This window comes from Pholcus phalangioides, unplaced genomic scaffold (assembly GCF_987345545.1).
Source record: "Pholcus phalangioides strain wild (caught in Gottingen) unplaced genomic scaffold, Ppha-v1.0 ptg000004l_1, whole genome shotgun sequence".
NCBI lineage: Eukaryota > Metazoa > Arthropoda > Arachnida > Araneae > Pholcidae > Pholcus > Pholcus phalangioides.
In genome coordinates, this window is record NW_028301597.1 from 35,758,045 (window position 1) to 35,775,784 (window position 17,740).

At 36.3% G+C, this 17,740-nt stretch overlaps 1 protein-coding gene across 1 annotated transcript; it reads right to left on the minus strand.

Annotated features, from left to right (window-relative positions):
* Positions 1–2,273: 2,273 nt before the first annotated feature.
* Positions 2,274–10,433, minus strand: LOC149087345 (leucine-rich repeat-containing protein 42-like). Its single transcript, XM_089231407.1, has 5 exons — positions 9,971–10,433; positions 8,411–8,529; positions 8,210–8,298; positions 5,843–6,008; positions 2,274–5,604 (listed from the first exon to the last, which is right to left on the minus strand). Exons 1-5 carry the CDS (start codon positions 10,399–10,401, stop codon positions 5,411–5,413), a joined length of 999 nt encoding a protein of 332 aa, XP_089087533.1. The 5' UTR covers positions 10,402–10,433; the 3' UTR covers positions 2,274–5,410.
* Positions 10,434–17,740: the final 7,307 nt, after the last annotated feature.

The following is a 17,740-nucleotide window of genomic DNA, read 5'->3' on the forward strand; positions in this document are numbered from 1 at the left end:
GAAAAACAGCATTTGAGAATGAGGTGTCTCAGAATACAATCACAATGTTTTCGAAGCAAGCATAGAAGTGCTGGTTTGAAATTTATTGTGCCAGAGTTTGCAATACACGACAGTTAAAAGTCCTAAATTTGTCATCTCCCATAATTCTTCCCATTTAGTTATGATTTGGTACAAACCTAAACTTTTTGTGGGGGGGGGGGGGCAAGGCAAACATCCACCATCCCCCCACTATTGCAAACTTTGATGATTTTATAAGGACATTATTGTTCTATCTATCCAAAAATATGCTACCCAGGACCCCTCCCCCCCACAGTTCCAGCACACCAACGTGTCACTTTTACCCATTTAGCTCCCATAAATTGTTTGCATTACTGGGGCCTCCTATTCACAAAAAAGAAATCAACCAGGTTGCAGGGTTCAGAGGTTTAAAATCACTGCCCCAATGTATTTATGTCGTCAGAGTTATGCTTGTTTCATGTTACACAGGTGCTGCCATCTGCCTTACATATTTTGGCGTAAAAATGTATGAATTCTCATGTCATGTAAATATTGTGTTGTAGGTTTGCCTGCTCTCTGTGGAGAGACTTCTTTTCAAATGGAAGACTGGCTTGAATTCACACTTCAAAGTTAGGAAAGTACAGAAAACCAACTTCAGCTGACCAACACAGTGTCGCAAACAGGGTTCGAAACTGGATTCTCGTGATGAGAATCCAGTATGATGTCTACATGACTGCTCAGTGGCTGATAACCAGAGCTACTACTACTCAACCATATATGGATGTCATACATATTTATCTGTGGGTTTTCTCATGAACGTGTACATGACGCAATGTGTGGGGCCCAAATGTATTTGTTGTAAGAGTTGCGTTTGTTTCATGTTCTTGCTAGTGTGTTCTTGCCATTTGTGTTCCATGTTTTGAAGTGAAAACGGGAAATACTTGAATTTTCATGTTATATAAGTATTGTGTTGAAGATCTACTTTCTGCAGAGAGACTTTTTTGAATGAAAGACTGGCTTGTATTCACACCCAAAAATTAAAGAACCTCAGAAACCAATGCCAGCTAGTTGATAACCAAGGCTGTGAATTATTTCTCTTCCCGCTTTGATATGACTGATTCTATTGAATACAAGTGTGAGCTGCCAAAATGTGTGGCAACCATGGATGTGAAATTCAAAATTTTAAAGAACATCAAAAGAAGTATACATTTGGAGGAGGGTGATGAGCATGGCCCAATCCAACCGGCTTACATCCATAACAGAGCAGAGCCCGGGCTTTATCTGGTTTCTTAGAGGAGGGTTATTGCCCCTTCTAAGAGCATAATATGGGAAAAATTGGTCTCTCCTGTAAAATACAGGATAATGCATTGAACCTGTACAATAAGTAGCCCCATCTCTTAAATCTGGGTCTGGATCAAAAGTTATAACGAGCAATTTTCATAAATATGAGCTATTTTTATTATAAAAATAAACAATAGAAAAGATTCAAATAAATTTTCAATAACTACACATATATTTGGCAAAAAAAAAACCTTTTGAACTTCTCAATATCTCAAAGATCATTTGCAGAAAATATTATTTCAGAGATTATCGAAAATTTTTAGTAAACTTGGATTTATGGAAAGAATATTTTTTCATACATTAAAATTACATTAAATCCATTAAAATTAACTCTTGCTAATTCAAGCACAGATCTTTGGGGGTGACTACCACCCCCCTACGTGAAATGCGATAATTCATGAAATTCTTGAAACCTCTATATGATAATATTGTGACAACAAGTTCAAGAAAACTTTGCTAAAAAACGAGTAAAACCGGAACATTTTTCAAAAAAGTTGGGATGGAGGAAAAAAAACTCCAGAAAAACAGCATAGTCATCTCATCTTGAGACTAATTTTCTAGCAATTTGTAAAATCACCCCTCCTAACAGAGCTGTAGATCCGCCCCTATGCTAATCCAGCATGTATCAGACCCAAATACGCAGAATTATTGAAATCACCGGATTACTGGAAGTCAATTGAAAAAGCTCCATTTTCATAACAAACTTCAGTGCACAGTCATACAGGTACATGTTGATGTCCCTCTCCACTATTACTACGAAGCTGGTTGATGCAAAGAAAATTCAACCAGCCTTGCAGGAAATCAAACCCACGTCTTCTCACTTGCTGGGTGAGAGTCTTAGACTTCAAAGCAGGGTTGGGTTTTTGACAATGTCTTGAATGCAATAAGTATATAACATGATGAATTTGTTGCATATTACAATATGTTTCATTTTCAAACATTAATTTATTACAGTAATTAAAACAAAATATTAATTACAATTTGCAATTTTGAAATTTTCAACGTATAAGTCTGGAACATATAAAATATAATTTTATGGTTTATTTATCTAAGCTTATCTTAACTTGTGTTCAATGTGCTAAGCAGAATAAAGAGCTGCTTATTCACAACATGTATGATAGGGCATCAGGGTTAGGTTTTTGACCCCAGAAACTTGGTATTAAAACCGTCAAAAACTTACTGTCGATGATGTCAAATAGTTTTTGTTAACCTGATAGATACGGTAAATAACAAAGCACTTACTTTTATGTAGATTAAAGGGTTTTATATTCAGAATTATAATTACCGAGGAAAAATATCTATTTCGATATTTTAAATTTTCTGATCTGCCCAAAATTTTATTCCACAAAAAAATTCTCGCACAGAATCTGTTAATACACTACTTCAGTGTTTCTTAACCTTTTCCAGCTTATGCCCCCCCCCCCTATGGATCACATTTTTTTCTCGTGGCCCCCTGTCCTATCCAGGGCTCCCTCTACCCTCATCAAAGAATGGGATACTTTCTATTTTTTATTATGAATGAAATTTTAATAAATCAGGTCAATCTCTAGAATCCTGGCTAGGCATGGATTATCAAATTACATGGTAAAAAAAGGGGGTCTGTGTAGAATATGAGACGATCCAACGAACAAGCACGATAAATCGACCCTCTCAACACATCAACTGTTGCTTTGGCGGTCCTCCATACTCAGCTGGTACTACGATTTTCATAAGCTGTTACCACAGCTTACATGTGAAAATCTACATATAGTGCAGCCCCCCCCCCTCCATTATAGACATAAAGACCTGGGTGATGCCCACATAGGCTCAGGTTAAGATGCCCCTGGTTCTATGCATGGATCTGATGAATTCTGAAAGTAGTAATATTTTTCATTTTTAAAGCTTTTCTCTTCTCAGCTCTCTATGACTCCCTTCACCACCTGTCGTGGATCACCTTTCTTCTGATTTCTCCCGTGCCCCCCCCCCCAAGAATATCCCAGGACCGCAAGGGGGTCATATGACCCCAGACTGAGAACCACTGCATTAATTAAACTCATTTATTTTCACCTAAAAATTTCTTAGCTCATTGTGTATAAATTCACAGAGTTTTAAATAGTATTTTCAGCCAAAGCAGAGCTGACACGACTTGATACCCACACAGCATTTGTTTTGCACGTTTAAATACAGCTTCAATTGGAAAACCATTGCGTTATAAATGCTAGTAAATATACCATATCATAGTGCAAAAGTAAGAATAACTAAGTTTGACTAAAGATAAGTTACAGAAGTTTCTTAAACATCATATACAAGCTAGCAGTGCCAAATTGAATCACATTTTAGTCCTACAATTTAGTATTTTGATTGCTAGATATATTTCAATGTCATGCACTGGCATTGCAAGTATCAGTAATTATCTAGATAATTTAATTATAATGACAGAAATCAACATTACAAAGATGATGTAATAAACTTTTTTAAACACTTATCTGTTGTAAAAAGACTATAGCAGATGGTTTACATCAATTCATATACATAAGCAATTTAAAAAATTTTAGAGGGTCAAGAATTATCTTAAATCAAAGAATGTCAAATCATTCCATAGTTTTTTCTTCAGCGTTTATGCTATGCTTTATTCAAATTTTATAGGGAAAAAAACCCATGTATATTTTTGCAAAATAATTCTGTAGAGAGTAGAAAATTATTTTACAATCATATAAAATATTTATTGTTTGTATAACATAGTCACTTTAAACATTTCATGCAATTAACGTGTGTATTTCCAATGGGAATTTTTCTATTCAAATGCAATATTTGAGGTTTTTGATGTGATAGTTTAAACCATAGTTTCTTAACCATTTTTATCCCCCATCGCCCCTTCTTCAGAAATTTTTTTCTCCCATCGCTCCCCAATGCAATCAAACTCATAGGATCCTATGTTAGCTTCTACCACCCCCTAGAACATTCTATCGCCACCCAGGGGCATTACCACGCACATTGAGAATCACTGGTTTAAACCATAAAAAAACTGCCATATGTCAAAAACCTGCCAACCCTGCTTCAAAGTCAACCAATCCTCTTTTCTTAGAGCTTGTGTGTGCTGAATGGGTAGTACATGGACAGCCAGGACTAACTCAGGCCAAAGCACACAATTTCTGACACTGCCACTAGATGGCGACTACTATCTGAAGATGATTTCACTCTGCTATTACTACAAAGTTTTTGACAGCTGGTTGATGAGAAGATATATCTATTTATAAACTGGTAGATGTGAAGGTTTCAACCAGCTGTCGAAACCTTCATAGAAACAGTGGAGAGTGATGCTATCTTTGGATAAGTCGCTATCTGGTGGTAGTGCCAGAAATTGTGAGTTTTCGAATGAGTTAGGTCTAGCTGTCCATGTACCTTCCTGTTCAGTGAACTCAAGCTCTAAGGAAAGAGGCTTTGTAATCTAGTGGCGAAGGGCCACTAGACTACACCCAGCAAGTGAGAGGATATGGGTTAAATTTCTCGCAAGTCCAGTTGAATTTTCTATCCTGGATTTATTTGCATCAACCAGTAAGTCAAAACCTTCGTACAGGTACATGTTTCCCTCATATTCTCGAAAAAAACTTGCCTAAAATATGCTGGGTTACTGGAAGGGCGGATTAGCTCCTGGCTGGATTATCAAGTCCACTGTATTCAGATGATTTGATCATCGCACTCAAGTATGTTAAAGATAAGTATTGTTTCATCTCTCTTGAATTTGTAACAGTAAAACTTTTCACTCACGTGAGTCATGTGCTTATTCAAGAGATGAAGATCAAGTGATCACTCATGCGAGCAAAATGTCTGGTTTTACTGTTCATTCACTATGGCCAAAAAGCTGGAAATGATGAAACCTTTCCATCACAGTACAAACTATGGTTGGGAAAGCTTGATACGTATAACTTTCCTAAGAACAAATTATCCTTTTCTTGGTTGATTTTTTTGCTCGATTGTCTTGATTAATTTTCTCTATGGCCTGCTTGCCCATCCACTGGTGACAATTTTTAAAATACTGTGATTGAAGCACTTTGACATATGGCAAATAAGTTATTATCTCAATTATGCTTATCTATTTATAAAGATCAAACACTGCCCAATCTATATCACTTTGCATACGAGCTTTCTTCTTCTTTGGAGATGACTGCTGCAAAACTTTGTTTACCACTTCCGGAGATGTATTTCGTACGAGTATTACTTCATCTATAAAACTGAAGTTGCCCCGAGGAGTTGGTTTTTCTAATTTGGCCAGTCTCCGGTATGAAACTACGGTGAAAAGGAGAGAATTAATTGATTTTTTTGAAGACATCACCAAGACATCGATTCAATTATTTTTATGAGCTTGAATCTGAGCAGATCTTGAATTATAGTTGTTGAATTTTCAGTTAATTATAAAAAACTCAACTAATTCTTTCCCAACAGGCCAAACCAAACAAAAATAAATGGGAAATATTTTCCTGCATAAAAACACTACTTGCTGTAAATGGTTAAACATTCAATTTACCTGCAGAACGTATTACCCTCTTCTTGTTCGTGATTTTTTGCTTGTGTGCCTCGATTAGTTTTTCAATGGCCTGCTTCGCCCATCCACTCGTGACAGTTTTTAAAATACTGTGATTGGCACACTTTGACATACCACAAATAATTTGCAGCTGACTAATACCGTCTTCCTGAAAAACAGAGTGATAAGTTGATAGTCATGTAAAAAAATACTATTGCAAAAGAAACAATGCTGGTCCTCACCCAATAGAGGTTTTAGTCTGTGACTAACTTTCTTCTAGACTTTACCAGCCATTCCGCTTCTGAATAAATCTGTGGTATCATTTAAATTGGTGGTATCAACCAAATCATACACACATATGCATATACATTAAAATACAAGATATTCGGAAAGCTGGCGATATGTAGAGAGGCTAAATTTTTCTTGCCAAAAAATTATCTGTGCCCTCCATGAGAACTCAAACCCCAGTCTCTCATATGCAGTACAAGTGAGCTATGAAAGCAGATAGAATAATTCTTCGTTGGAGCATGCACACACACACACACACACACACACACATATATATATATATATATATATATATATATATATGCATGCTGATTGGCACCATGCAATAGACAGTGACAACCATCAGCTAATGGCTACCATCTGTGGCCTTTAAGTCATTAGTTCATTGTTGTACATCACAAAGTGTCATTCAGCATATATATATGCTCCAAGGAAGAAATATTCTGCTCTCATAGCTTAGTGGTAGAGCACTCATCCAGCATAGGAGAAACCAGGATTCAAGTCCCTGTGGAGGCAGAGATTAATTTTTTCCCAAAAAATCTGTACCTCTACCCATAACCAGTGTTCTGCATACCTTGTATTAACAAGTGGAGAGGACATCTTTCTCTGCACAAACAATAAAACCCTGTCATAATTCTGATGGGACCAAAATTTCGGTTAGCTATATCCGATCCAATAAGAGAACATCTTATGCGATGGGGATAAAATTCTTTTTCACCATAGCCCAGATTTGATAGCAAAACTAGAGAGAATCATGTATCAATTAAAATCTTCTAAAATAGTTAGTCAGCTTTGTTCTTAATCAAGTAATGGATACCTTGTTTATATGGATATTTAACTTTAACATTGTCTCTATGGGAGAAATTTTCTCCCATAGAGACAATGTTAAAGTTCCCTCCCACCAACAGAATAATTGTAAAAAGTTTTCCCTCGCTTTATCGAATATAAGAACTCACGTGACAACCGTAGAAATATGTAGGGTGTTTATAGTTAAAATTCTTGTACTTTGAGTAGTTTTTCTCAAAAACTACCCATTTGAATGCAGCCAAATTTTCAGGATATTGTAACCCTGTAGTGCTCATGTGGCGTCCCTGACTCCAGGTGCATTTCTTTTATTTTGACTGGCTAACTTGTGCTGCCATCAAATATATGTACATAAATTACTTATAAGTTATACTATTGTTTTAATTTTACATAGTCTTGATATCCGTCGTTGTTGTAGTGGGTAGCGTGTGTGCCTATCGTGATGAAGGTTGTAGGTTCGATCCCTGTTGGGCATTTTGCCTGTTGTGGTGTTGTATTTGTATTTTACCCTATATAGACCCTATAAGCCAGCCATTTGCTAGTCCAGCCCATCCAATGATCTGGCATTATTTAGGTGGGTTTTCTTCAAGCATAGATGAGGATAACATGTCACTGTATGCCTTTGAGCAGAAGTTTATATTATTTAAATAGGCTTTTTCGACTGACTTCTAGTAATCCAGTGTTTTCAATCTGGCACACCCTGGTCTATGTGCTGGATTGGCAAGAGTCTACTACCAAGTTTCAATGGAATGCGTCTACCAGAACAAGCGCTACATGGGTCTGAGTAGTCTCCTTTGATGTGCAGCTATCCTTGAAGTGGTTATGCCACTACTCCCTTATCACCTCTGGAGGTGAATTATTGAATCTTGCGGATCATTTCCTCTCAGGAATCGCCAAGCCTCACACAAAATTGTACGCAGTAGGGTTCAAGTTTTTCTGCTATTTTGTTAAGAACCGAAAATATAACACTGCTCAATTACACTTGCTCACTTATTGGTGATCTTATTAACTGTCAGCTTCTGCAGGCAGGGGGAAATACACAAGCATGCTCACTAAGATCACTTTACATACGTGCAGCAAACCATACCCCCCTCTACCATCTTCATTGGTTTATACGCGAAAAATTATGATCAGATATGTTTTGAACAAACTTCACATCTGTATTCTCTTGCCATCCGATTTCATGATGACAGGTTTCAAACACTTGCATAATTTGAAATGAAAAAATTATCAGATTTATCCTCCCCCCCCCCCCCACCTCCTTATGAACTGCCTTACTGTTAATCCTGTGGCAGTTAGTTGCAGCAGTCTCAGCTTTTTCAATCTTGTCATCCAAGGCACTATTTTATCTGTAAGATCGGGATTTCCTGGGGAAGAGAAAACCAAAAAAAAGGTTTTCAGGAAAAAAATTTAAAGCACGCTATCTTCGGTGTTGTATTTAAAGTCTTTGTCAAAACAAACACATGAAAACATTTTTACCTCCCAAATGCAGTTCTTCCAAGTTGATTGGCCCTTTCTGGAATTGTTTAACAGGTAACGTTACCTTTCGTATAGCTAGGTCATCCAAACCATTTTCTATCAACGATAACTTTTTGAGACTGGAAAATAAAAAGACAAATTGAAATAAAACATTTGATTTTACAAACTACTCAAAGAAGTTCATGATGTATTTTACGGCATTCAGATTTTAAATGCAACATATAGAGCGGCTCCTAAAGAGGGTGCGCAAAAACATTCACACTTACCAAGAAAATTTTAAATCATTAATTTAATGGTTAATTCCCAATATACAGGATACTTTATTGTCACCAAATTTTCGGCTGTGTCTAAACAGTGATATGTCGCCACATAATCCTTCCCAGTCCTGAAACATAGATGGTGTCACCGTGCCATATTTTTTACCAGCTTATTATTGTTGCCATTTCCTTTTGCTTATTCAGTGGTTTTTTTTAATACAGTCTAGTGTTTAAGCTGCTTTTTCTGTAATAGTTTTTATTTCTTCTGTGGTATGGCTTATCACGTCCATTCAATGTTTCTACACCGTCTACAATTCAAAGAGCTGAGAAGCGTTGTAGAGTTCTGTATGAAGATGGGACTAAGGCAGAGATTACACTATAAAAGTTTGATGAAAGATCTTTTAGAAAAACACTTTTGGAAAACAATCAAGCCTATTGATTGCAATTGCTTGAGTGTAACCAATGTGCTTATTGGTTAAATTTTTCAACTTTTATCAAACTTTTATAGTCTAATTCTAGCCTAATAGTCAACAGTTATGAATGACCAATCTGCCATTCAACGACAAAGTTAGTGGTGAGAAAAGATGTAAGTGTTGGATTTTGTCAGTCCCGTCAAGTTAAAGGTTATACAGCGTGAATGTCTATCCATGAAGGCACATAGTTTGAAGAAATCTGACTTGCAGCATTTATTAACATGATATTTAATAAAAGTTTTGGTAGAGGATACAGAGTCGGATGTTTGTTTGGTACACAGTAGACAACTTATAGTGGCATCACTCTCTTTGTCGTGGACAGGGTCGTCGTAAGGACATCATGGGCCCCCGGGCTAAGTGATTTTCTGAGGCCCTGCCTGGCCAATTTTCAAAAATTTTAACAGTTTCTCGTTTTTGTGAGGCCCTCCTCTTCTCTTGAGACCCCCGGGTGGGCCCATGCATTAAGACGGCACTGGTCGTGGAGTCATGTGAAACCAGACGTTCGGCTCCGTGTGCGTATTCACAGCATCAGAAAGATTGTTTTTTACACGTGTTAAATAAATAATTTTCTGTGTGTTCCAGCCTTATCACATAGTGCCAAAGTAGGTTTGGCAATAAAAAAAGTAGCCAAGTTGCACTATACCATATAGGCCTATTGGGAATTAACCACACAATAGGATAGTCATTATAGGAAAACTCTAGGGACTTGTTCCAAAAGTCATTGCAATGGAATAGTCCCTATAATATAGGGTCGATGTGCTTATAGAGTTTACTAGATCTTGTATTTGAAAATATAACTGATTTTTAAAGCTAACAAAATATTAATTTACTTCACGAAGTGGCACATGTTATCGAAAAGTTCGTGGCTCGATCCGAGGTGACAATGACACAAGTCGAGCTCGGTGACATGTTTGATGATAGCAACGAACTCCTCCGTGTATTCATTTATTAGCAGCAATGAGTCACTGAGATCCAAAGATGTAAGAATCTCATCGGGATAAGCTCGGAGAAACACGTCGATTGTTTTGCGCCGCTTATCAAGGATTCGCGAGTCGTCAAATGACGTCAAAAATTGGTCCGACGTGAACGCTTTATCAAAAATTAATCTCCCTATTTCCGACGGGAATCCATTCAAATTGTCTATCGTGTCGGCGTTGCGAGAAACAAAGTCCAAAGTCATTGAAAACAGGCTCCGGGGACTTTTACGTGGTGAAGGACTGCTTTGAAACATCACAACGCGTGGATAAGTTTTACATTTCATTGGACAAGCAACACCAATTTGAAAGATCTTGCCAGGACGGCTTTGACCGCGCTGTTTTCAAGATGTAAACAAATGAATAAGTATATCATAGTTATATGGTCTTTACAACCGATAGCCCCGGATAATTCAATCGGAATATCATGCTTAAGTTAAAAACATCCTAAAAAGTCACTGAGCTATAAGTAAATACTTAATAAATAAGTAAATTACTAGCTCAGTGTAAAAATTAGAACCACTTCTGCCATCTTGTGGAACAACATAAAACTATGCATGATTCTCTGAACAAATTTCTGCAACACACACACACTCACTCTTTCTTTGCATGTTTTTTTACGATTTTGCATATGTATTTTCAAATAAAATTACTGAAAGTTATGAAGAAATATGCTCTAAGGTATTTTCCACGATTTTCGGAATTCAAGGCATATTTTTTAGCATCATTTTGCATATTTCAACAGAATAACGAAGAGTATTTCCCCTCCCCCCCCCCACAAGGGCGTAGCGAATGGGGGGGGGCTTGGGGGGTCTGGTCCCCCCCCCCGAAATGTAAGAAAATGACCGAAAAAAGGGAAAAAGATGGCCAAATCCATTGTTCTGTCACTTTGGTTTCCCCCCCCCCCCCCGAACGAAATTTCTGTCTACGCCCCTGCCCCCACAAGCCCACAATTTTTTGACGATATTAGTGATAATTGACAATTTTACTCAAGGAAGCTAGATTTAGGTAGCTCTCAAGTAAAATTGTCAATTATTTCTGATATTGTTCAAAAAATTGTGGACATGCCTCCCTTCTCCAAGGGTGGGGGCCGACAGGGTTTCAGCTTTGGGGCCCTGGCGATTCTCATTTTTTGTTTTCTCACGCTATGAATTCAGTAGAGAGGGCCCGTCTCGAAGATCCTAACGTATAATGGCCCTGAACCAAGATGTGGGGGCCATGAGTGTAGGGAACAGGGTCGGTCTTAGACTTAGTGGCGCCCGGTTCAAAAACAGTAGTCAGCGTCCCCCCCCCCCCCCGCAGGTGCGAATCCAAAGTGATGTGTCAGAGGAAGCAATTTTTGCTAGTCATTACTGTCCTGTGTTTTTTTGAGGCCCTACCTAGTAAATTCTGGAAAATTTTAACTAGATCTCATTTTCGTGAGGCCCTTCTACTCTTGAGGCTTCCGGGCCGATCCCGGGTGGGCCCATGCGTTAAGAAGGCAGTGGGAAGTACTTGTTTTTTCTCTGTAGATTTTTTTTAAATTCAGGGACTTCGGCTTTAATTTCAACGATAACGCACCATTCTTGAAGTTTGGGCTGAACATCCCTGATGTTAGAAAAATAATATCTAAAGTGAAAAGAAGCAACCCGCACGTTTGTGCGTACAGGGTCTAAAATGATTATGCATAATCACCGGTAAAAGTGATAAATGTTGCGAAATTTATCAAACTTATCGAGGCGATTGGTGTTTGTGAGACTTGTACAGAGCGAACTGTTCTGAAAAAGGAGTCGGATCTATGGTTCCATTTCGAATTTGCTCAGCTAATCGTAACTTCCAACTGTTCTTTTTACATCTTTTAATGGCAACAAAAGACCACTCAATCTGCTCTTGGAAAATCTCGCATTTCTCTTTTAGATGTTATTTTCCATTTCCTAAGAACTTTTAGTTCTAGAACTTTTTTTTCTTGTTTCACGGCGCCAATCCAAATGTTTCCCAAATGTTCACCACTGTGCCTCAAATCGTAATATATAAGCTTACCTTACAGTTACAGGCATCTAGATTAAGTTCTCACTACGATTCGTATTTCCAAATGTATAACATAGTGGAAAAATTTTATGTTTTAATAAACTGGCACACTAATTAATAAATCTATTTGGTGAGACAATATCATCGCTCTTACACCTAGTACCTTACCAAGGCGCAAAACAATTCTGTGAAACATATCTTAGGGACAACGATACCAATGGAATAAAGCAACATATTTTGCACCTCAAACTTTTTTCTTAGTTTCAAAAACAGAATTGTGGCGTGAGGGTCATGATTGTGAATATGGTTTGCAAAGCTGTTTAGAAAAATCAAATTTAATTTCCAATACACCTTCCTCATTAGTTTCTTCAAAGGGAAAAGATGTCTTTTTAGAGTTCCTTTGCGGCTACACTTTACCAAGGCCTCATGGACAGAGATACTGTCTAGGGGCCAAGGAGGCTTTACCGTTACTCACCGGGTGTCTGGAACAAGATCCATGAAACTCCGAAAAGATGTTCAGCATGGACGGAGATACGGGGGGGGGGCGGCATTACCCCCCAGGGTCAAAAGTGGAGTGGGCAGATCTAATGTGTGAATTGACATCATCATCATCGTGCCCCCCCCCCCCCAGACTTCCAAGTCTATCTCCGCCTATGATGTTCAGTTGTATATGTACGGCTTGTTACAATTTTCGACACACACACACACGTACTCAGGGGCGGCTCCAGACAAAATCTCTACCCGAGTGAGACTTATTTTTGGGTTCCCTGACCTCCCCAATTAAAAAAAACTTTTGTTTCAATCGCTTCATTTTGATGCGTTCAAAGGAACAGCGGTATTTTATGTCATAACACACATCATGTCGAATTTTTTTTGCCCTTTTACCTTGGCGCTCCTTCAAGGGCGGGCAAAAATAATCTTCCCCTTTTTTCGCCCTTTTACTTCGGACTTAACGTCCCCCGCTAGAGAGGGCACAAGTAAGTTTTCCTAATTTATATTTTTTGCGTTTCTACTTTGGATATGACGCCCCTCCTAAAGCGAACAGAAATTGTTTTCTGTAATTTCTTTCACCCTTTTAAGCCGGATTTGGTGCTTCCTGCTAGAGGGAGCAGAAATCACTTCTTTTTTCCGCCCTGTCTACCTCAGACTTGGCGCCCCTCTTACAGGGGGCACAAATAATTTTTCCTAATTTTTTTGCCCTTCCACGTCGCATTAGACACCCTTCTAGAGCACACAAAGTCCACAGAGCTGCCCCTGGTTGAACGAATAGGCGAGTCGGGAGACTGGCCAGTGATCGGGGGCGCTAAAGTGCATGGGTTTTCTCGTGTGAGCACATTTTTTTTTCTCCTCGTGTGACAGGTAGGAATGAAGCCCACGTGCAGGAGCCCTATTTAAATGGTCAGCAAATCATAGGTTTTAATTCATTCATTAGTTTTTAATATTTATTCAATATTTTTTTCGAAATACTGTACTGTATTGGCGATTCGATTCTGCGTTTTTAATAAAAGTAATAAAAGTCGGGAAAAAAGAGGCATGTGAAAGGCCTCTGGATAAAAATCTTTCTCGTACCAGAAGACTCCTTCAATTCCTGTAATACTCCTCACAACACAGGAAACACTTTGGATCTCGTTAGTAGAAAAATTGGGTGACCAAGGGTGATTCTCAATTTTTTTACTGCACAACAAAAGAGAAATTGCGTCTCCACCAATATCTCCTGCAGGGGTAAACGAAAAGAGCTCGAGAGAGCGTGCGTGAATTTTTATCTGACCAAAATCGCTATGTACTGTACGTATATAGGTGCACTGCCCATCGATTCTTCTCTTATTCACATTTCTTTTCAGAAAATAACCGTAATATTATATACACACGAACCAATTTTTTTTCACATCTCGGTCATTTTTCATGTAAGCATTTTTCTATATTTATAGCTATTTTTTAAATAAGTATCTTAAACATATTTTTTCTAGTAGTGTATATTTAACGCGTTTCGGCACCCCTTCTCATTTCGCGCCCGGTGCAACTGCACCGGTCGCACTGCCCTAAGACCGCCCCTAGTGGGGAATGAAGCTAGTGAAGGATGAACTTGTGGGGGAGGAGATTTCTCTTCAATATTCTCTTAAACATTTAAAATAATGCTTTGAAATTGCTGAAAATCACGAGGAAATGCTCTATCGTGTAAAAATAGCGAAATATGCAAATGAATAAAATTTTATGTTCCTTTGGTAATAGTTTTTGGCAATGATTGGCAATTCTTTTGCGATATTAGTAACAATTGGCAGTTTTATTTATATATAATCATTCTAGACAATGATTGGCAATTTCCTTTATTTCCTTGAGGAAATATATGGTCAGCCTATATATTCGTATTTTAGGTTTTTACATCACATTTCGTTTTTTAAGGCATAAATTCATTTTTTATGGAACATATTCCGTCTGCTTATTTTTTATATAACTAAAATTCCTGAATATTTCTCAACAGCAAGAAATTAAGCTCTACTGCAAATTGCAGTTGATTAAAATTAATTATTCGAAAAAATTATTTAATGAAAAATTTGTGACATGAACACTATTCATATTCACATTACATAATTATCATAAAAAAATTTGGAAAAGTAATTCTAATCTTTGATTTCAGAAAAGAAAAATGTAATTCTTCATTGATAATACGGGTCATGTGGTTACCTGATGTACTTTCATACAGCAATTCTTTTAAGTGTTGGTGGCAGCTCCCAAACAGGGCCAGAAACTGGAGGCAAACTTTCATGAAGAGCAAAAATAATGTTTGGAATGATATTGATAATCAATAAAACAACTAAATGTTGGGGCATCATACATCTGTACCGATCCATAGTGTGAGAGAGAGAGAGAGAGAAAAAATACCATCAAATAGCTTCTCAGTTGAATTTAGTTGCCAACACCTTGCTCTTGTGTAAATGAACATTTTTCTCTCTAGCAATTAAGTAAAATATCTATATACAAAATACATGCGAACTGTATAAGATACAATAACACAAAAGAAATAAGTATTTCGGTTGTGGAAACTTTATTGAAGAATTATTCTTGAAACATGAAGTACAATAGAGAAGCGAATTCCTCCCTTTTCATTACACTACAAAAGTGGCACCAAACTCTAATATAGAATAGGGATAGTAATGGTTCATTTAAACTGCACAGCAGTTTCAAGATGCAAACAAACCATAATGTTTTGTGTAAGCCACCTTGGAAAGATCAACAAACATATTGTGTGGTATAAGAAAGAATATAATATAGTATTTGTAAAAAAAAAATTCACTTTTATCTCATAAGATTCCGAATTTTGAACTCAATTTCTCTTTTTCTCTGTTGTAGTTTATTACGCTACAAGTTACACTACTTGAGTAAGAAAATATCTCTTCTTTTAGAACACACAACAGTTCATTTTTATTCTAAGAGGACAATTGCGATTCCCTGATATTTCAGGCTTGATTACATTAATGAAAAGTTATATTTAATGGAATACATTTTAGTTAAATTACCTTCAGTTAATTACCTAATTGAAAAACAGTAGTATTTTACATTAGCACAGATACACACATATATTCCCATTTTAAATATCATTTAATGAGAATGTTAGTCTATCAGCCAGCATATCAGAAATGCCAATTTATCATCTTATTATTCTGTTATAGCATATTTAAAAAAAATTATGAACTTTCAAACAAAAATCCTTGTTGAAATTAACTTTACTGTACAATACGATTTAAATCATGTCCATCAGTAAAAATTACGAATAATCACAACTATAATTCTCACAACAAAGAGTAAGTTATCATATTGTATGGCAGTACAATTACTCTATTGGAAATTGCACAATCAGTGCAAACACCTATGTAAAATAAAATTTTATTTTTCTGCATTAATTAGTTTGAACATGAACATAGAAAATGAGAAAAGTATCATGGTGAATTCCAAAAGGATCGTCTTAGGGCCACATTGAAAAATAGAGTTTCTACACAAGGTGCATAGGAACATCTATTTATCCTGTAATAACTACAGAACCGTTGATCCTAAAAGCATACTTCCCATTAGAAAAATATCCCAATAACGTGTAGAACTCAGATGTTATTTTTATTGCAAAGGGTTGCGTAGTTACTAAAATAAAAATTAACTTTGTTTGGACACAGTCCTAAAAAACCCAATTAGATTAATGTGTTTTTCCCTGTCTCTCCTGAGCTGCTTCCTCCCCCAAAAAAATTGTTAAGTGCTTAGGTATAATATGAAAATTACTAAAAATGAAGGAAAGAACCACATAAACTAACAGGCAAGATCACTCCATCTCCCTCATTCATATATACTATTCTTTCCCTTATTTTCTGCAATTTTGAAATTCAAATATCGAATATTCCACTTAGAAAAATGGAATTTTTGGGGGGTTGTAAAAACAGGGCAACAACATCTTAATTGGGTTTTCAGGACTGGGAGACCAAATAAAAAGGAATTTTTTAATATTTAAATAAGTATACAACTCCTTGCAATATCAAGGACATATCTACGGTGTATAGATACACATTATTTGGATATTTTTTCCAACTGGAAGTATACTTCTAGGATCAACAGTTCGCAAGTTATTGTAGGATAAAAGGACTTTCCCATGTACCCTGTATAAAGAAGTTCTCATCAGAGAGCTAACATTTTCATTAACTCGTTCTACATTAAAATCTATTTCTCTAAGTTTTTTTTTTCTTTTTTTGTTAAAAGTTAACAAATCCTTGTTACATGGGCATTCAACTGTATGTATTTTCAAGAATTTTCAACCTTACTTATGCATTTAAAATATTTAAATTGAGTCGATTATCACCGGGCAATTACATCATCAAAATACCATTCAGTTTTAACAAACCAATTTTTTGAATTACAAAAATAAAAAGATTACAGACATTGATAGAGTACCACCTAATCCTCCTTATGTACATAAGAAATCTTTTAACAGCAGAAATAAAAGCAAAATATGTGCATTATAAAATTACCAGTAGATTCTTTAATTAAATCGGCAATTCCAATTATATTACTTCTCAAACACATTATAAAACAAAAAAAGCAGCTAATTTTGACATAGTAACAAGAGGTCACAAACTTTACTGAACATTGATTGAAAGGTACATAATAACACGTTCACCAGTGTATGGCATCAACTCCCAACATAAGACATGCAATGCTATCAGAGTAATTTGAACACAGTAGTAAACTAATTGATAATATGGTGAAATTAAAAAAAAGAGACCAATGAAAGTTAAAAAGAAATCCCTCGATCTTATAAACATTGTTTTGGACATTAAAAGAAAAGGAAATTCAAGAAATAATTAGAAGCAAATTATACATATCAGGGTTGGTAAAAAAAAATGTTTTTTCTTAAAAAAAACCAAAACCAGATTTTTTTTTTGGTTTAAATCAGGTTGTTTTGGTTTAAACCAGTTTTTGTTTTAGATAGTATTAAAATTAAAAAGAATAAAATTCCTGAAAAATCATTCACACTTCTAATAATTAATTAAAATAATGTTTATTGATGTAATTAACACTATTCCCATATTAATCAATAAATATTTCTCACATTTTAACATAAACCAACTTTAGTCAATTTAA